Raw genomic sequence first — 21,734 nt, 5'->3', positions numbered from 1 at the left:
CTTTAAAAAACCAAGATTTAAAAAAAAGGCAAGGTGAAGCTATTGAGTAATTTCTTCCTGTTGATCTCCCAAAATTTCTTGCTCACGAAAAAATGTGAAGTATTTGTAGCAGAATTACAGCAACCTATGAATCCTAATGAGTACACACAAAATTATATCAATGATTAGCCATTCACAACAGTAGTTGTTAAGTTCTTTATGTAACGTTTCTTTCAAAATAATTCAGAAATTGACAACAAATGGCAGCACCAGTCAAGGGACATGTAGCAAGACATCCATACATTGTTCTCAGATGAAATGAGTCCAGCTTTGAGCGACAGATGGCTCGTGCATTGAGAAATTCACAGCCTGACATATACTCGGTTGTGGTCTTTTTTAACACAGAGTTGTGGCCAGAATGTGGTCAGGTTTGGTCTTTAACAAAGGTCTCAGCATACGGAATGGGTTCTTCGATATGTGAGTAGCTTGGAAACTTCTTAAGTAACAGAACCCAATACACTGTCCTAAATGGCGAGTGTTCGTAAGAGACAAGGGTATTTTCAGGAGCGCCCCAGGAAAGTGTGAAAGAACAACTCATATCTTTTATGTACACAAAAAAAAATCTATACGACAATATTATGAAAAGGATTGATTGCTACTTACTATATAGAGCAGATGCCAAGCCACACACAGGCCCAACAAAAAGACCGCTATGCATGTCAAATATCAGCAAAAGTCCACTGAAGCTGGCCTCAGTGGTCAGAGATAGTGGTCATGTGTGTACGAGTTATGCTTGTATGAATGTGTTTGTATTTTCTCTATGTGGGTAGAAGGTATTTTGGCTGGAAGCTCATGTGTCTAGCAGTCTTTCTGTTGCGCCTGTCTGTGAGTCAACATCTCCCCTGTATGGTGTGTATCAATTGGTCCTTTTGATAATACTATTGTTAGACCATCCTGGATTTTTCCATTGTTACAGAAACGATCTGATGGATAGGGTGAGCAGCAATGTACAACTGTTTGTTAATGACACTGTAGTGTTTGAGAAAGGGTCATCATTGTAAGGGGACAGCACGATGACCTATGGGACATTCCACACATGCTTCCTTGGTTGCCATATCTGCTTACACATATTCCCTAGTGCCCAGCATAATGACACCATTTTTCCAAGCCTTTGTAAGGAGAGATAGGAGTTCTGATAGTCTGCATTAGTTTATTTGTTTGGAACACAGAGCTGCAGTGCTTGCACGGCACTCAAAACACTGCAAGAGATGAGAAATTTTACAGTGTAACCACAACCTCTGCCCACCCCAATGCCTTCCAAGGTTGCAAGTAACTCTTCATCAAACACATTCAATTCATATGATACATAGGTGCTGAGGACACAATAAGGGAAAGCCAAGCAGCAGCCAAGAGAATAACCGTGCTAAGAGCAATCAGTGAACAATAGAAGACACATTCTAAACAGAACTTTTATTTGGTGTGATGGATGGCAGCTTGATTTAAATGTAGAAAAACTTAAGTTAATACAAATGAGTAGAGAACAACAATCCTCTAATGTTCGAATATGGTGTTAGTGTAATTTTTCCCGACACATTCACATTGGTAAAATATCTTGCTGTAACGTTGCAAAGCAATACGAAACGGAAGGAGTGCATAAGGTCTGTAGTGGAAAAGGCGAATGACTAACATAGGTTTATTGTAAGAATTGTAAGAAAAAGTATCTCATCTATAAAGGAGACTGCCTATAGAACACTAGTGTGATCAATGCTAGAGTACTGCAAGAGTGTTCAGATATCTTCATCAGGTTTGATTAAAGCAAGACATCAAAGCACTTAACAGGCTTGTTGCTAGATACTTTACCAGTAGGTTTGATAAACACAAGAGTATTATGGAAATGCTCCGTTAACTGAAATGGGAATCTTTGCGGTGTAGTTTAGAAAACTAGCATTTGCAGTTGCCTGCAGAATGATTCTACTGCCACCAACATTCATTTTGCTTAATGACTGCAAAGAAAAGATAAAGAGAAATTTGGCCTTGCATGGAAGCACTCACGACGTTTTAAAGTGTAACAAGAAAGGTAATGACTAGCAGTGACACACGGTATCCTCCACCATGCACAGTAGTGTGGTGGCTTGTGGAGGCTGCATATAGATGCAGAACAATATCTTGACCTCAATAGCCATCCACACTATTGAACATAGCTCCCTCTCTGTTGAGGTTTGTTTGCAGAAGTACAATGCAATCCTGTCAGTTAAGCTGAATTCTCCAATTCCTGTGCCAAGCATAGTTACAATGTTACATCACATAAAGCAGTGGACACTGAGAGCCATTCATGGCCTAGTAGTTATAGGGGAGTGATGGAGCTGACCATACCTAGCCTAGGAACCGCACATTTCCCTCAAATCAGAACTAAGTGTGCCCTGTTTCTATTAATAACTGACAAGAAGAAATCATAAAGTGGTACTTATAGAGTACTTCTGGTCTTCTTATGTCTTTGTGTCGTCTTGCACGAAATGTGTGCAAGTGCTTATCTAAGTATCAAAGTTCACATTAAAACTCAGGTATTCCTTGATTTATGTGCTATTTATGCTCTACTTATTCTAAAGTGAAACATATAGTAGTTTTATTTGAAGCAGTAAATTACTTTTTATAAAGCATAATAGCTAAGTATGAAAGACATCAAAGCAATGTAAGTGGGATAAAGAACTTAGTAAGTTTTACAGCACCCATTAATAATCAATAATGACAAATCTGTAATGCTTTTGTAAACACATGTGCCCATAAATGTCATACCTTTCCAGGCCACCACGGAAAGCCGTGTACCTTCCCCCAGACAACATCTCCTACAGCCATCTTGCGACCATCACTGGTAAGGCACGAAGGTACAGTATGTGTTGAGATGCGCATTGTGAGAGGCTGAGAAGAACTAGCACTGGTAACAGTACCAACTCCTGGTGGAGGAAAATCTGTCATATCATCGGACGTTTCTGAATTGGTACAGCTACCTGCTGGACTCTTCGCACCACTGCCATCTGTGTCCATTGCAGGATAGTCACAACGTGTGTATGCATTTGCGTTGAGCCTCTTTAAACTGATGGACAGCTTCTGCTTCAGACACCGTTCCTTGATAGCGCTGTACGAGTTGTCTTGTCTCCTGTATAGCACATTACCAATTTTGTTTATTCAGTCCACAATATATTTAATTATAAATTTGCATGCATAATTAAATGTTAAAATAACAAAATGTGGTGAAGTGAACTCTTTGAACTGTTGAGCATTGTGCCTCTGACAGCAAATTCAGGACCATACTGAGCACGATGTATATGCTTTTGCCTTAAGGTATCAGTGGAAATACAATATCAGCCATTATAAAAGGTAGTCAATTTGTACTAACTGGTGATATCTGCTGTCAATATAGACAACTAAAGACTAAAAAGGTCTGTACGGACACAATATATGGGTGGAATACTCACGCCATAAGTTTCAGGAGGCCAGGAAGTCCTGCCTGATAATTCTCATCAACTTTGCAAATTGCAAATTATTGTGTCAGAAACTACTTTTCACCTTACTACATCTACTGCTGTGTATCAAATTAGTACTAAAGATGTGGCCATAAGTGAGCAGTCATACATCTAGTTTGCCCAAATAAAAATATGCTACATAATGGACATTATAGATGAGGTTTAATTCAAGTTGGATAGAGAACATTTTAAGTTAGGCTCTACTGCGACTGTTAATGACATTAAATGAAACAGTGATTGCCAACAGTAAACTTGTTATATCATTTAATGTTAAGTTGGATGTTTGTACAAAATACTTTTTTGTAATTTAACTGAGGTTACTCTGCACCCACTGCCTGCAAAACCCTTTGCTCAGCAACTGTGTCACCAACGGGAATTTATCAGATCAAATATTTCTGTGAATCACAATATGATTTTCACTAATAAACAGCATACAGGAAAACTGCATGTATCTTTATTCCAGAAACATGGTTAAAAAGAAATGACAAGTGCTTCACGGTCAGTGATGCAGTCATTGTACTGAAGAAGTTCCATTTCTCTTTTGTGACATGGATACTTTTTACAGTATTTTGAATGCAGATAGTTTTAAGGTTATTTATTTTCCCTAATCTTCACATCCTCATAGGAGGGGAAAAAAAACACAAATCATGTCCAAACAGGCTGCTTTAAGTTACAGCTACCCTGAACTCCATGACGGCATTGTACAACTGCATTAGAACTGTCAAAAATAACCAGTGCAACATGTTTCACTGACTAATGATACTTACTGATGCTATATATAGTACAGCAGAGGCCTTAGCATTAACATTTTGGTAATTTTGGTTTGAGAACTAACCATGTTTCTTAAACTGTGATGTTTATTAACATACTGAAAATACTGCAACACTATGTTTTGCAAACTAAACATATAGTTTTATCAGTAGAAGAGCAGGGTGTGGCCAAGCATTGTCATGCAAAGACACAATATCAGTGGTCAAGAACCTGTGCCATTTGCTTTGAATGGCTCTTCTTTGTTCTCTGGATGTTTTCTCAGTAGGCATCAGAATTTATTGGCCTTCCACCTTTCAAAACACCTACAAAGGAGAGTTCTTTAGCATACAAAAAAACAGTAGCGGTAACCTTCCTAGCTGAGAGTTTGGTGTACTATTTACTTGTTTGTGAGGTGAAGTGGTTTGATCCCACACCAGTGGCTGCTTTTTTTCTTCTACGTTAGAATAAGAAACATGAATCTTGAGCTTCTTCAGTTTCTCCTAGCACATTTTATGGCAAAATAGTTCACGGGTGAATGGCCACATGTCTGTGTCCAATGGACATTTTCTTACATCCTTAGTATGTCCTGGGAATCTGCCATTAGTACGATTAAGAAAATAAATGAGATTCCCACAATGAACTGACTTCAGGGGCAGGCAGGTGGCCACGCAGAGTTGCCACCAGCACGGATACCTGGACATGAACCTAGTAAAAAGCAATGTGTTGGCAGGAGGAGATGCTTGTTGCTGATGGCAGATAGAAAGGCAGATCAGAGAAACTACTTTATGAAATATTGTGCACATTGGATACTGACATCCAGCCATTAGCTTGTGAAGTATTTTGTCTTAGCTCAAGTCTTATCAAATGTTACAGTTCTGTTCAGTAGGACTTCTGCTTCAGAAACATAACAAAAACACTCGCTCCAGACACGCAGCCATTTAGTTTTTGTGATTCCCGAAAAGACGTTTTGGAGCCCACTGAATACAGACCTTGTAGTACCCTAATTGTTTAATCATGCTCCCATGCAAAACACAATGATAAATCTGTGGAAGTTATAAGCACGAGTCACTGTAGCGACCATTGCTTCCCTAACTATTAAATGTTTCATGAAAATGGAGAATATTTTTTGGGATGGGCCTGTTATATTCATAAATGTGCTTCAGTAAGACATGTCTTCTGAGATATGAAATATGAAACAAGAGACTTCCTTTGAGATTGAGGAAATGTTCAAATGTAACAGACAGTCAAGAAAGTCAGCAGTGCCAATTTAAACACACATCATCCTTTGTCACAAACCAACAAAGAAGGGAAAAAAAAGAGGCAAAGATACAACTTTATAGAATAAAATTCAGTTTTCAGTTCCACAGATATTTTTATTTTGCTTTACTGGTATCGACAAATTTATCTGTCATATGTGGATGCCTACAGATATTAAAAATAATTAAACCTTGGCCATTCATTTATGTAAAGTATATGAAGTGTATTACAGGAACTTACTTAATACTGGCTTAGCAGATGTCAATACCGTCCTCACAGAATTATAATGCCCTGAAATGTTCAAAAACGTGCATATTGTATGTGATTATTGTAAAAGCGGCTTGATAATTTATAGTTAATGTATCATCTCTGTGTACATGTCAAGCTGTTGTGCCAGCGGCAAGGAACATTTCTGGACTTATCATGGTATTATGAGTCTACGAAGAAGACACTGCTTCTGCAAAACAAACACTAAGTAAGTTTCTGTAATACACTTCTTAATGGCCAAAGTCTACTGATTTATAACATTCCTGCTTTTGTAGGCTTCTGAAGATGACAAATTAATTTGCCGAAACCAGTAAAGCAAAATATAAGTCCCTGAGCAACTGACATCTGAATTTTTTTCTGAAATATATACTACAGTTGCTGAAAAATAACAGCTCTAAATAAAAAGTAGGTCAACACAGCAGTGCAAGTTTCTAAAAATCAAGCATGTACATGGCCGTGGGAAGTACACCCTTTTAGAGGTTTCCAATTCACTCTCTATTTACTGTTGCAATAGTGTGTATGCACAACATGAAATCATTACATTTACAGATCAACAGCACAAGTGGATCTGAGTCCCCGGTACCAAGCTATATTAGTACATGGTGTGGCCTCAAATGGCAGCAATGCAGACGCTGAACTGGCATCCAATCAATCGCACAGACAGCAAATATTGTGCTGGGAAATGTTATGCCACACCTGCCCGACTTGTTTACGTAGTTCTATACGAGTCGTTGGTTGACATGTTAGATGAGTCACTTCCTATCTCATCAATTCCCACATGTGCTCGACTGGAGACAAGTCAAGAGGTTGTGTGGCCAGGGAAGTTGCTGCACTTATTGCAGAGCATGCTGAGTTTCACAAGTAGTGTGTGGGTGAGCACTATCCTGTTGGAACAATGCATCACCTTTCTGTTGCAATAATGGCAAAGGAACTCGTCTAACAACATTCTGCACATACCAAGCACTGGCTAGTGTACCCTCCAGAAACACCAAAGGTGACAGTGTTGTAGCTTATCGACCTCAGACCGTAAGTCCTGAGATGGTGCCAGGGTGTCTTGGATGAATGCACCCTATGAGACATGCTCATCAGGTCTATGTTGTACACAAAAACAACCAACAGTTGCATCCAGGCATGTGTGTGTGTGTGTGTGTGTGTGTGTGTGTGTGTGTGTGTGTGTGTGTGTGTGTGTGGGCGCGTGCGTGCGCGCACGCGCCCGTACTCCAGCTGATAATCACTGGATCTCAACAGTTTGTGTTGACATGTCTTGGTTCACAAGACCTCTTATCTGTGCTGTGGTAGCTGTACAATCCGCCACTGCTTCCCTTACAATATGATGATCCGGGCAAGAATCTGTACTGCGTGGACATCCAGAACCTCACCTACAGATGTAAGAATGTTCACATGACCATTTGTACTGCCATTGTTGGACAACTGACACAGCACATCCAACTTTTGTGGTAATTTGCTCTGCTGGCTGTAGGAAGAATGAGTATGTCTCTGTGACACAGTTGCTTGCTTGCTTCACACTGAGCCTTCTGGCTGTGAGCATTGCCTATTAAAGACTATTCACAGATAGCATTCTGGTAGCTAAGCCACTAAGCTACCTGTCAGTGGATGACGTTGCAAACGTCAGTAGTACATCTACTATCCCCCGTGTGGCATATGCCTCCTTTGGATCAAAATCAACGTCACTTTCCAAATTGTACTAATTTCTTTTTCCACCAGAGTATTTTTCATTAAGGCTTCATTTTGTCACTGCCGATATCTCCCTGTCTTAGACATCTGCATCTGGTGTGTTTCATCCATGTAGCACAGCAAAACACAGTGCTGTGTTTGCCCAACATGTTGGCAGCTGTATCATGCACGGCTCTGCAAAACTTACGGACTTTATACACTCCTGGAAATTGAAATAAGAACACCGTGAATTCATTGTCCCAGGAAGGGGAAACTTTATTGACACATTCCTGGGGTCAGATACATCACATGATCACACTGACAGAACCACAGGCACATAGAGACAGGCAACAGAGCATGCACAATGTCGGCACTAGTACAGTGTATATCCACCTTTCGCAGCAATGCAGGCTGCTATTCTCCCATGGAGACGATTGTAGAGATGCTGGATGTAGTCCTGTGGAACGGCTTGCCATGCCATTTCCACCTGGCGCCTCAGTTGGACCAGCGTTCGTACTGGACGTGCAGACCGCGTGAGACGACGCTTCATCCAGTCCCAAACATGCTCAATGGGGGACAGATCCGGAGATCTTGCTGGCCAGGGTAGTTGACTTACACCTTCTAGAGCATGTTGGGTGGCACGGGATACATGCGGACGTGCATTGACCTGTTGGAACAGCAAGTTCCCTTGCCGGTCTAGGAATGGTAGAACGATAGGTTCGATGACGGTTTGGATGTACCGTGCACTATTCAGTGTCCCCTCGACGATCACCAGAGGTGTACGGCCAGTGTAGGAGATCGCTCCCCACACCATGATGCCGGGTGTTGGCCCTGTGTGCCTCGGTCGTATGCAGTCCTGATTGTGGCGCTCACCTGCACGGCGCCAAACACGCATACGACCATCATTGGCACCAAGGCAGAAGCGACTCTCATCGCTGAAGACGACACGTCTCCATTCGTCCCTCCATTCACACGTGTCGCGACACCACTGGAGGCGGGCTGCACGATGTTGGGGCGTGAGCGGAAGACGGCCTAACGGTGTGCGGGACCGTAGCCCAGCTTCATGGAGACGGTTGCGAATGGTCCTCGCCGATACCCCAGGAGCAACAGTGTCCCTAATTTGCTGGGAAGTGGCGGTGCGGTCCACTATGGCACTGCGTAGGATCCTACGGTCTTGGCGTGCATCCGTGCGTCGCTGCGGTCTGGTCCCAGGTCGACGGGCACGTGCACCTTCCGCCGACCACTGGCGACAACATCGATGTACTGTGGAGACCTCACGACCCACGTGTTGAGCAATTCGGCAGTACGTCCACCCGGCCTCCCGCATGCCCACTATACGCCCTCGCTCAAAGTCCGTCAACTGCACATACGGTTCACGTCCACGCTGTCGCGGCATGCTACCAGTGTTAAAGACTGCGATGGAGCTCTGTATGCCACGGCAAACTGGCTGACACTGACGGCGGCAGTGCACAAATGCTGCGCAACTAGCGCCATTCGACAGCCAACACCGCGGTTCCTGGTGTGTCCACTGTGCCGTGCGTGTGATCACTGCTTGTACAGCCCTCTCGCAGTGTCCGGAGCAAGTATGGTAGGTCTGACACACCGGTGTCAGTGTGTTCTTTTTTCCATTTCCAGGAGTGTAGATAAAGCAATACAACTACTAAGGGGTAATGATAGACAATGTGGGAGAATATTGCCACATGTCTCCCAGTTGTGCACTGATAGTTGGATGTCACATGGCACGAAGCCAGCACGCCTATGGTGCCTCTGCGCGCGCGCGCTGGTGTGTGTGTGTGTGTGTGTGTGTGTGTGTGTGTGTGTGTGTGTGTGTGTGTGTGTGTGTGTCCATCAGCAAGCAGTTATAGTGCACTGTGGTGGTGGTCTTCATTACAATAAGGCCCGGAGGCATATCTAAATGATTTCACATGGGGAAAAATCATCAGGTAACTGAAAGAACCCAGGAATTGGTATCATTAACCGCATCTTTTCACACATAAGGGGAGTGTTCTGAATCACAGACACTGCTGCCTGATGGAGAAGAGGTAGTGGAACTGGCAAGAAGGGTTCCATGCCAAACACTAGGTGCAATTGGAACCAAATGTAACAGGTCTGCAAGGCATGCAATTTCACACTCCACAGTGGCATGGCAACTGCAGCAGGATTAATTCCTTGCTCAATGACCAGTATACTGTGTTTTTTTGACACCCACACACCACCAGCACCATATAGTATAATTATTGATTTTGAATACAAACGTCATTTCTGTTTGTCTCATTGCGTACTTCTTTCAGTTATCTCCGGCACTTGGCAGTGAAACTTCATGCAACAGTAACTTTCATCCTTAAATTTTGCACACCAGTGCATATACGGTATATGCACTATTACAGCATCCCAAACTATTGGTTATTGGAAAGGCATCAATAAAGAATTAATAGAAACAAGGATTGACAACAAATTCATCAACATGAACAAGAGCTTCATCTAAGCTTGCCCCTGAGTCCTGTGTTAGTGTTTATATGTTAGAACACACCTGACAGTGATTGAGCAGGTGACTAAAATAACAATGCCCCTCCAGAGAATTGGGTATGGACTCCTACCCCATCTCTGTTCCAACAGGTACAATACCACCCACATAATGTGGGAACATGTTGGTACCTCTCAACATACTAATAGTGAGGCATCCACAATGTCCACATGTTTAACAACAAGACGATGGGTATGAAACTCACTGAAAAATTGCACAGTTTCAATACTGGAAACCATCAACCATACAAACTGAGAAAGTAGCCATCAACAGTGCTTCCATTTTCTGATAAAATTTCACAGCACTAAAATTTACATAAGTAAAAATGAGTAGTTCAGGACACTTTTCAATAGCTGCTTTAGTTGATTTTGCTACAAAATACTTCTTAGATCAGTTCTTTTTGCAACATGATACACATTATTGAAGAAGGCTTCTAATCTACACCAGTTCTGCTTTCAATGGATACATGCTAATTATAGATTTGTGTTAATACAACTCAAATCAAGGTTACGGTGAGGTAATGCAGTGGTAAGACAATGAACTCATACTTAGGACTGTGCTTCAAGTTCCATCCTTCCATCTGGATTCAAGTTTTCTGTGGTTTCCAAAAATAGCTTAAAGCAAATAATTGCTGGGATGGTTCCCTTGAAAGGATACAGTTGATTTCCTTTCCCACTGTGAGTTTCTTCTTTCCTTTTCTGCATTCGAAAGCTTTTACAAAATGGAGAGTAGGCAACTTATTTACAGTGACTTTCCACAGAGCAGGTATGTAAATGTGCAGCATAAAATTACTATGCATGAGGTATATACCAACTGCGCCAAGTAACGTGTTTCTTCAGTAGATGCACATATTTAACAAAAAATTTCTAAAGGTCACTCAGTAATGAAATATACTTTGCTCTGTCAGTAATGTGTCCAAAGGCTCATTCTCATTTTCCTAAATTCACTGATTCAAATAACATGTCAAAGAGAAACTTCATTGATCCTTGAAACATGAAGCATTGTCAAGAGTAGCTACAACTGATGTGTTACTGTCACACACATTTTCATAATATGGCTGTGATTATTAAATAAATTCCTAATGTTTGTCTAAATCTTGAAAAAAGTCATCATCATATGGTCACCTGCAGTATCAAGTTCAACTCCACATACAACTGCTGATATGTTTGGGTATCATTTTATTACAAACAATTCAGTGTAGCAGTCTGAAATCAATTCAATTATGCCTAGTGTTACTAGGGACCACTTTGAACTTTCCCAATAATTGTCCTCCATGTTTCATGTACTCTTGAGACACATTAAAAATATTTTTACTGTATTTTCTATTTTCAGTACTCAGAATACAGAGTATTAACTTCACTAATGAATTCTCTATTGCTTTAGCAATACTTTCTTCAGTCAGAATATTTCACTAATCGCATTTCTTCAAGTTTTCCATTTTCACTATGACAAGGGAATAGAGTGAGTAATACAATTTGTTTAAAATCCACACAGCTATAATCAACTGCTACGGACAATAATAACAGCAATCGCCACTGACTATTGCAAATTGTAAAAGCAGATAGATGAGGTCTACTGTAGCAAGGCACTTGCCATTTTAGTGCTGCACTACAATCCATGAGCAACTATGCAGTATACAGTCTCACTTGCATGGAGACTATATTACTTACTATATTCTGACCATTTGCTGTTGCTCCTGACGAAAATGGCAAATTTTAGCTACTAAATAATCCAGAATTATCACCTTATTAAGGGGCAGAGAAAGTCACTGCTCAATACCTGTAATTTTGCTCGCCACACACAACAGGGCAAAGACTAACATGAGCATCCAAACACTAACCAAAGTATGATCTTAAGGCAAACCATCTTGTTTGTTAACTGCACTGTTCAGGCCAGTGGAGAACGTGTTCTCATGTGGATGTTGTTTACACAAGGTGAAAGAGCTGGTTTATATATGTATTGGAAAGGGAGAGGGATAGTGAGGTAGGGGTGGGGGACATAAAAGTGCTGCTGGGAGGTTAGACTGAGAGTGGGGAAGAGAGGAGAAGATAGTGGAAAAGGAGAACGCAAAAGGATTGAGTGCACTGGTGGAATAGAGGGCTGTGTAGTACTGGAATAGGAACACAGAAGGAGCTAGATGGGTAAGGACAATGTTAACTAAGGTTGAGGCCAGGAGGGTTACAGGAACTTAGGATATACTGCAGAGTGAGTTCCTACCTGCACAACTGAGAAAAGCTGGTTTTGGTGGAAAGGATCCAGATGGCACAGGCTGTGAAGCAGCTTTTTGGTTGTCATTCCCGTGTAGAATGCAGCACATTGGTTGCAGCTTAGGTTGTTGATCACATGGCTGCTTTCACAAGTAGCCCTGACTTTGATGGGATAGGTGATACTTGTGACTGGACTGGAGTAGGTGGTGGTGGTGGTGGAAGGATGTATGGGACAGGTTTTGCATATAGGTCTATTACAGAGATATGAACCATGAGGCAAGGGGTTGGGAGCACGGCCTGTTTAGAGATGGATGAGGATATTGTGTAGATTCAGTCTGGGCACAGAGGAGCAGACCCCTCTTGACTCAGTACTACCCAGGGCTGGAGCAACTCAATTACATTCTCTGGCACGGTTTCAACTACCTCTCATAGTGCTCAGAAATGAGAAATGTCCTATCCACTATCCTTCCCACCCCTCCCACAGTGGTATTCTGCCACCTGTCAAACCAACACAATATCCTTGTCCATCTCTACACCGCCCCTGCTCCCAACCACTTGCCTCATGGCTCATATCTCTCTAATAAACCTAGATGCAAGACCTGTCCCATACATCCTACCATCACCACCTGCTCCGGTCACGAACACCACCTATCCCATCAAGGCAGTGCTACCTGTGACAGCAATCATGTGATTTACAAGCTAAGCTGCAACCAATGTGCTGCATTTTATGTGGATATGACAACCGACAAGCTGTCATGAATGGTCACCGACAGACTGTGGCCAAGAAACAGCTGGACCACCCTGTTGCTGAGCAATCTGCCCAACACAATGTCCTTCATTTCAATGGCTGCTTCACAGTCTGTGCCATCTGGATCCTTCCCACCAGCACCAGCTTTTCTCAATTGTGCAGGTGGGAGCTCTCCTTGCAATGTATCCTACGGTCTCATCACCCACCTGGCCTTAGCCTTCATTAGCCATTGTCCTTACCCATCTAGCCCTTTTCCTGTTCCTCTTCCAGCACTACACAGCCGTCTATTCCACCTATGCACCCAGTCTCTTTACTCCTATCCTTTTCCGCTATCTCCGCCCCTCCTCCCACGCCTTCTGTCTAACCTCCCGACTGCACCCAGCTGCCATATTCTCCACCGTCCCTGCATGCTCTTTACCATCTCCCACCCCCTACCCTGCTATCCCTTCCCCTTCCCACCCCAGCCTCCTCTTTACCCGACCCAGTTGCCTGTGTGTGTGTGTGTGTGTGTGTGTGTGTGTGTGTGTGTGTGTGTGTGTGTGTGTGTGTGTGTGTGTTTTTTGACAAAGGCCTTGTTAGCCAAAAGCTAACTTTCGGACAGTCTTTCTGTAGTGCCTTTCTGCAACTCAGCATCTCCGCTATATGGTGAGGAACAACAATCCTTTTCATTGTATTGTTACATTCTATCCAGAATTTTCCACTACATATGAAACTACTGTCCTGTCATGTCTATTTATTGTTTATTTCTAGCATATCATAGTATACCTGAACATAAACCTGCTGAGCAACTCTAGGACACCATAAAATGTGACATGAGCATCTCGGACCCACCTCTGCCAAAGTTCCATTAATGATTTGAAGCTGTTGAGCAGTAATGGATCAGGTTGACTCTTAAACACTTTTTGTCTCTCATGGAGCCCCAGGACATTACAAAATTCTGCTATCTTCTTCAGGGCAAAATGAGACAATCTAAAACAGTTACAGCAATTAGGAATATGGTTTGCATCATGATGCAGTAATTGAAGCTCTCTCTCATGCACACCCACACCCACACCCACACCCCCACCCCACCAAACTATTTCAAGCAATGTGATTTCTCAGTTTCTTGATGCAACTGATTAATAGTTAACATTTGGGTTTTCTGCCAAGTTGTTGTTTCCATTTTCTACACAATATTTCGATGACATCCCAGCCGTCTTCTTCAGGTGCTGCAAGTTGTGCTGTTATGTGTACTTGCTGCCTGGACTTCAAACAGACTCTGAACTACTGTTGGTCTTGTGACATCAGTACCTAGTACCACACTACTGGTCTCACCATATTTCATTTTGTGGTTATTTAGAGGCAGTACGTGGTGACAGCCAACTTGCACAGCTGTTCTAGTTGGCTGTGTTGCTGATGTTCCCTGCATTTCTCATGAACTATTCTGACATTCAGTCCCACGTAAGACACACCACATTTGCAAAGAAAGTAAGGCACACTCAGCTTTTGGAGACCTAAACTGTCTTCAACATTACAAAGAATACTTTTGATCTTCACTGAACAGAGTGAAGTACACTGTATGCTGTATTTCTATAGGGGTCCACCAATCTTTCTGGATATTCAGCCAGCATTTTTGACTCTTCTTCCTCAGCCTCAACCATTTCTCAGGCACTCCTGACATTGGCTACAATCCCCATTCATTCTGAAAATCTGAATACCCATGCCTTCAGAACACTATTCATAGGTATTGTAATTCTCTGAAGAGGCTCTCCTTGTCTGAAAGTGTTCGAGCTCTATGGACCACAGTCTTTCTTTGTGACAGATGGTGATTGCTCAAGGCGTGAAGTTAGAAGTCACTGTGAACCAAGTTTTTTATAAACTCTGTGACCCTGGAATCCATCCAGTCTTCTCTTAAACATGTCGAGGAAAGGTCCTCTTTTTCAAGTTTCCTTGTGAGTTTTAATATTCTGACAGATACAGTTCACCTGTTCCAGGAACTCTTGGAGCTTTTTGGCCCCATGTGACCAAATCACAAACACATGGTCCACATGCTGACAGAACCACGTTGGTTTAAACTTGGCGAATCTTCACAGTGTTCCCTTTATAGGTTTGCCATGACAGGCAATAATACACTACCTGTCACTACACTATCAGTCTGTTCATCATATCTCCATTAAACAGGAAATAAGTAGATGTCAGAACATGCCTAACTAAAAAGTCCTGTAAAACAAGCAATGAAATTTTCAGTGATTAAGTGCCAAGTAATAAGAAGTGGAACTCGACAGAGACTGTACCGAAACTGACCATAATATCCACATCCTGAAGCCGCAATTGACTAAGAAGATGTACAGTTGCGAATGAGGAGTTTCCACTAACCCACATTTTCTCTGGCAATATGTTTCAGGATTTTGCTAGCTGGTATTGAGGTGCACCAATACTACTGACATAGAAAGGAATTCCTTCAGTGCGCACCTTAAGAAATCTATATATTCACAGTGACACTGCTACTCATGTTTTAGGACCATGAATGAGAATAAATGTCATCTTCCTCTCATATTTAATCATAGGATCAACATTTATCTATCTATAAGCAAAGTTATTCAAAAGATCAAATATATTTTTATTGCAATCCACACGACATTAGGACTCTGGTACTGGTCTTTCAAGACTACAGTTTCCTTGCCCTCTCGCAAATTTTTCAATGGTGCTTGTTCTCCCTTACAACTGTTGCATCTTAGCATTGGTGCCTTCCTAAGTGCTTCCTAAGTGCTCTGCAGATTTTGTGACGAACTTCTTCCATTGCGTCCAGTGGTAGAGAAGCAACAACATGCTTCAAGGAGCTGATGTATTCAGATACTGGTGGCATTTTGTGGACTGGACACAAAATTTGGCCCTTTAGCAAGGATAGTCATTGTATCTTCATACAGATGTTTGTCAATGAGATTAATTACAGTATGGCTTCCTGTATCTTGTCTCCATCTCCATCTTTACACGTCATCTAAACTCTTTGCAAATTGTTGAGAAGGGGTCGACAATGTGACATGGTCGCAAGCAGAATCACCGCAGCTGAAACCTTCTACACCCCAAAACGCAAAATTGATCACTTGCACAAAAAGCCAATATACGAACGTAGTATACAGTGTAACTTGCCATCAATCTCAGTGATATAAAATTATTAGCTGGAAGTTTTTTCCTGCAAGCAAGTTACTGCAGCACACTACAGTTTCCACATGTGGCACTTCATACCTACTTTGTTTTTTGTTGTTTCCTTTGTATTGATGCTTCTGATCTTTCTGCTTATTTGTGGCCAGAGGCCATACTTCCCTTAAACCATTTAAGTAGTCACACAACTGCAGTCTAGGCCACCTGCACCAAGAGTATATCACTATCTTCAGTTTCTGAGTGAATTAAAGCCAACTAAGTCCTGTCCATGGCTTGATTATTACACATGCAACCCATTTTCATACAAAGGCCCGCAGACCGAAACAAAAATTTAGCTTTGTAACTGGATATTGATGGGAGTGTGCAGTAACTAAATTTTTATTGTTTCATGAACAATTGCCCTGACTGTAGCATGCTCAATGTTGTAACTATGCAATCCTTAGTTTCCTATGTTAAATTTATTTATCAGGAGAACAATTTTGAGTTTTAACTTTATACACTTTACTTTCTCATCAAGAGTACATTACTGGTTTAGGAGCATCATTGCACTGTACAAACATTCCTTTCAAATACAATAAAACGAAATCACTATTACATTAAGTCTCAAAAACGTTACATCCATAACTTATTGTAACAAAATTGGTCAAATAAATAAAATTTTAACAATGAATTTATGTTTTTTTATGACCTGTATATAGCTACTGTAACTATCTTTCATTTTCCTCTGTATGGAGGGTAATATTCCAAATTACACCATGATATTATAATAAATCATCCATCAACACACAGTAGAAGATTTAGGAACCAACAGTGAAGTTATGAATTTAATCTTTCAGTCTGCAGTGGAGTGTGTGATGTCATGTAATTCCCAATAGATTAAAGATCAAATTGACCTCTTTTCTTCCACAAGCACTACCCAGGCATGATCTATGATCCGCCTGTTTCCCTCAGGTGCATTTAAACTTCAACAACTAATGGGAAAATGTTAAGACTGAAATTAAGCCTCAAACTTAATTATGATACAAACAAATACATAATATTGTTAATACCTGCAGCTATTCTATGAACCAATAAACATAAAAATATATAATCTACACATGGGAAAAAGCTTTGTACAAACTAATAAGCCGTAGAACCAGGTAATGAGTTTTTATATTTAGGATAACTGAAGACATTTTGATGGACAGCAATAGCAATAAACAAGGAGTAAAAATGGCCTGGAGTGATTTCTGTGAAATCAGCATAGTTTACAAATCAATGATTTCTGAGTATATGAATCAGGAAGTATGGTATCAGTGTGTATTACCAATTTTAACTCATGGCATTGAAACAGGGACACTCAAAAACTGAATGTGAAGAAATACATGTTGGGGTCATAAGGAGGGAGAGAAAAATAAACAAATGGAACAAAGAAGAATATAGCAGAAGATGGATAGATGGTTCTAGAAAACATGCAGGAGCAAAATTTATTACTGAAGCCTCAACACACGGAAAAGTTTACATCAGTCAGTGGATGCCAAATTACTCATGACTATGACAATTATATAATACATTACATATTACAGTGAAGAATTCCTGTGCAGAAAGAATAAGAGTTGCAGAAGGAAGCCTTTCACCTTAGATTTGAAAGTCTAGAATTTTCACTTTTAGCTACAAACCTATTGAAAAGGGAACCTGTGAAGTAGTGCAGATCTCTCTCCACAATGGTTAAGGAAGTATTATACAAGTGCAATCACTTTTCTGTTAAATATGGAAACAAATGCTCCAAACCAACTGCAATAAGGTAATACATTTTTTAAGATGTTACACAACAGGTCTGTTTTGACTTATTGCCATTATCAAACGACATCTAGTTGGAAGTGACAACCATATTGTACCTATAGTAAAATCTTACTGTCATGTCTCGGTAAGTATAATAGTTCTTGTAGTTACAAAATGTAAAATATGTTTTCGTCAAAACTCAACTGTCAAGGTACCTGACAAAAATGTATTTTACGTTTCATAACTACAAGACCTATTATAATTACCAAGAAAGGACAGAAAGACTTTACTATAGATGCAATAAGGTCTTCACTTCCAACTAGATGTCACTTGATAATGGCCATAAGCTGAAACAGGCCTGTCATTTAAATATTACAAAAATGTATTACCTTATTGCAGGTGATTTGGAGCATTCATTTCCATAATATCTTATACCAACATATACCAAGCTGTGGGCCCAATAGAACGTAAACTATTTCTGTTAGGTGTTCACTGAGTGCGTGTTGCATTTCTTTTTGAATGAGCTCAAATTATTAAAAAAATACATGAAGGAGTATATGTACAATGGTGCAGGGTTAGAATACTGAGACAATTTAACAATGGTGTACATAAAGTGTGTTAAATGACATTGCAGGGAAACAGAGGTAGTGTGGGGCAGGGAGGAGAGATAGCAAAGATATGTACAATGTACAATGATGCAGGGTTAGAATTCTGAGACAATTTAACAATGGTTTGCATGATGTGTGTTAAGTGACACTGCAGGGAAACAGAGATAGTGTGGGGCAGGGAGAGGGTGACACAGCAAAGATAGGGCAGGAATGTGAGAAGGTGCTGTCTGGGGGAGCACACATGGATGTGATGTAGAGAAGTGGAAAGAACTATGCAGGTGCACTGGTGGGATAGAAGGCATGTGTAGGGCTCAATCCAGTGCACCTGCACAGTCCTTTCCCCTTCTCGCCTTTCCCTTTTGACCCCCTCCCTCCCCCCAACACAGCCTCCCAATGCTGATCCTACCAGACATACACGTCAGACTACCAGACATACACGTCAGAGGGTACATCCTATTGTACCAATTATTAAGGTTTCTTCCTGTCCCATTAATCTAAGGAGTGTGAGAAGAATGACCTGTTCGAATGCCTCTGTGTGTGCATGAATTGTTCTAATCTTGTACTCATGATCCCTGGAAACTTCAAGTATTGGTGGAATAACATTTACTGTATTCTCCATTAATGTTTGCCAGATACTTAGGCCCTCCTTAGATGATGTAATGGTACTTGAATTACGTAACCATTATGGTACCTCACCTGAACCTCTCGATACCAGTAATATTCTACTGTGTTTCTGTAAAGTAGTTGACATATTTCTGAGACAACATTCAGATTTGATTTCATTTGTGATACATCGATATGTTTATATTGCAAAGATCTTATTCTTATGTGTATTCTTTCTTTTGTCACTATGATCTTTGACGTACTTGTAACTCTGATTTTTGGGCGCATAAGCGGTTAGTTAGTTGTTGAGTTGTTAGTGTGTCGGACATTAAGAAGGTCAAGCGTTGGACGTCATGTTGGAAAGACGCATAACGTAGTCTGCTTATAAAATGTGAACTTTAATAGTGACTGTGAGGAATGTGAAGTATGTTTTGTATTATGAAGTGATGTTTTGTGTTTACGTGATATTGCAATAAAAGCAATTAAAAGGAAGTGTAACTTAATTTTGGAGTGCTGATTATTTTTTACATCACCATTGTCCAGCAAAAGTGTAATCTCCAAGAATGGTTTGTGAAGCGCATCTACAAAACTTTTGAATATAGCAGAATAAAACCTAAGCCTCTTTGCATCCGAGCTTGGAATCATAACCACCTAGATTTTCATCGACTGAGCCATGTTTTTACGACGAGACCAGCATGGGGAACACAAAAAGATGAGTGCCTGGTTTTTTTATTATTACATGAAATGACTTTATTAACTGTGCTCTAATCACACCTGCCACATAATATAACTGTTGTTGCCCGATAATGCAGTATTTAGCAGCATAAGCAACACCACAATCGTTATTAAAATTTTGACCTTTGTTGTGGTAGGGTTGTTAGACTGACAACATTCAATTCCATTCTACTCACAAAAATCACACAGGAGATTAATGTTACAAACAAGAGGCAGCAGGTACTGAAATTCTCAGGTGTTCAAACAGATAACAGGGTTAACTGGGAACACCACATTTTTAAAACCTTGAAAAGCTTAGCTCAGCACACTTGCCATTTGGATAATTTTCTAAATCTGAGACATCACTGTCTCAAAATCTGCCTATTTTGGCAACTTCAATTCAATGGTGTGTTGTGGACTCATCATCTGGGACAATTCACCTTTCCTGAAAAAAGCCTTTCCTGCTGAGAAAAAGATTGTCAGAGTTTTGGGTGAAGCTAAACACTACCTCACAATATCTCTTTTCGATCTTGACATTTGCACCTCACAATCCTTCTCAATATGAAACAAATGAGCCCTACAACCATCGTAACACAGGAAGGAAACGTGACGTATGTTGGAACCTGAAGAACTACTTCTTGGTGCAAAAATTAGTAAAACACCATAGCTAAAAATCTTAAACTCACTTCTAAGTAATACTACATCACATGGTAATAATCAAGTTCTTAGCCATAAGCTAAAGAAGTTTTGTAATTTTTATTCTCTAGAGTCTATTCCATGGGGAAAAAAAGGAAAATATGCTTCCTCATTTAAAACAAAGCTAGCATTCTTTAACAGAGAGAGATTTCTCACATGTTTCTATGTTTTGTCATTTTACTGTCTCTTACTGCTTTAATTATACCTTAGGAATCATATTATTTTTTGTCCAGTAAAGTCATGGAAATGATCGTTGTACTTCACAAATCATATTCTATGTCTAAATAATATCCAAAATTTGTATTTTTAACCTCTGTATGTAATTACTGCGAATGACATGAATATAATAATGAATTAAATGTTTTGACCCATTCTACATGCATGTGCCACCATTTACCAATGGATCTATGGAACATCCATCACAATAAATAAAAATAAATAAACAATATAACAATGATAGATAAAAATGACTTGTGACTTTCACAACTATTCTCATGCAGATGATATATAAAACTGATAAGATATAAAGTATTTTAAGGAATTCATTGCATCTAATGAAGAATTAAAAATATAGTTGGACTTGCTATTTTAATCTAACATTTGCTTCACTGAAACTTCATATAACAGAGAGGGGAAAAAGAAGTACATTTGGTCGTTTAAAACTAATTCAGTTTCACACATTTATGACAAGCATTTCAAGTGGTGTCGTCTTCCTATTTCTCCTAACAGTTTATGAAACAACACAATATACATTATATAGGTAGTTTTCTGTTAAAAGATGTTCTGTAAAGCTTGAGTCTTGTCTTACCTCGTCTACAACTTCTCTCATGTTCTGATAACCCAACTGCCACAGTTCTACCCATGAACTATTCCATAGTCCTTGCAGTATGTTTTATACATACCGCTCTGTACCAAAGACTTCATTGTGTCTTTGCCACTGCTTAGGTAGTATTTACACTGCCATGAGACTATCTTTGTTGTAAAACTATCTGAATTTTTTGCCAGCATACGGGGTAATGCACAAGGTTTTTCATAATTACTGAGCTTTATTCTGTTGTCCAGTCTACAAAAGTGCTGCAATTTTATGTTTTATCATGGAATTTAATCAATCACAATATAGACAGTCTGCCTAGCGATGGGCTCCCCCCTCTTAGTCCTATACTACCAGAAATTGTCATAAGATAATTTTGAATAGATTCCCTTACAGAAAGAAAGCTCCATTCAGTTGCAAAATTAAACACTGAATCAGGTATGTGGATGTTGTGTCATATTTGTAGGTTCTTT

At 40.3% G+C, this 21,734-nt stretch overlaps 1 protein-coding gene across 1 annotated transcript in view; it reads right to left on the bottom strand.

The window, feature by feature from the left end:
* The window catches only part of LOC126365932 (PWWP domain-containing protein 2B-like), a 203,413-nt gene that overhangs the window by 28,300 nt on the left and 153,379 nt on the right, over nucleotides 1-21,734 (bottom strand). Inside the window, exon 4 of the mRNA XM_050008701.1 lies at nucleotides 2,773-3,133. Within this exon, the coding sequence (XP_049864658.1) occupies nucleotides 2,773-3,133 (361 nt within the window). The remainder of the gene's footprint in view (nucleotides 1-2,772; nucleotides 3,134-21,734) is intronic.

This window comes from Schistocerca gregaria, chromosome 4 (genome assembly GCF_023897955.1).
Source record: "Schistocerca gregaria isolate iqSchGreg1 chromosome 4, iqSchGreg1.2, whole genome shotgun sequence".
Taxonomy (NCBI): domain Eukaryota; kingdom Metazoa; phylum Arthropoda; class Insecta; order Orthoptera; family Acrididae; genus Schistocerca; species Schistocerca gregaria.
The sequence above is the reverse complement of the archived record's forward strand: the minus strand, read 5'-3'. Positions and strand labels throughout refer to the sequence as shown.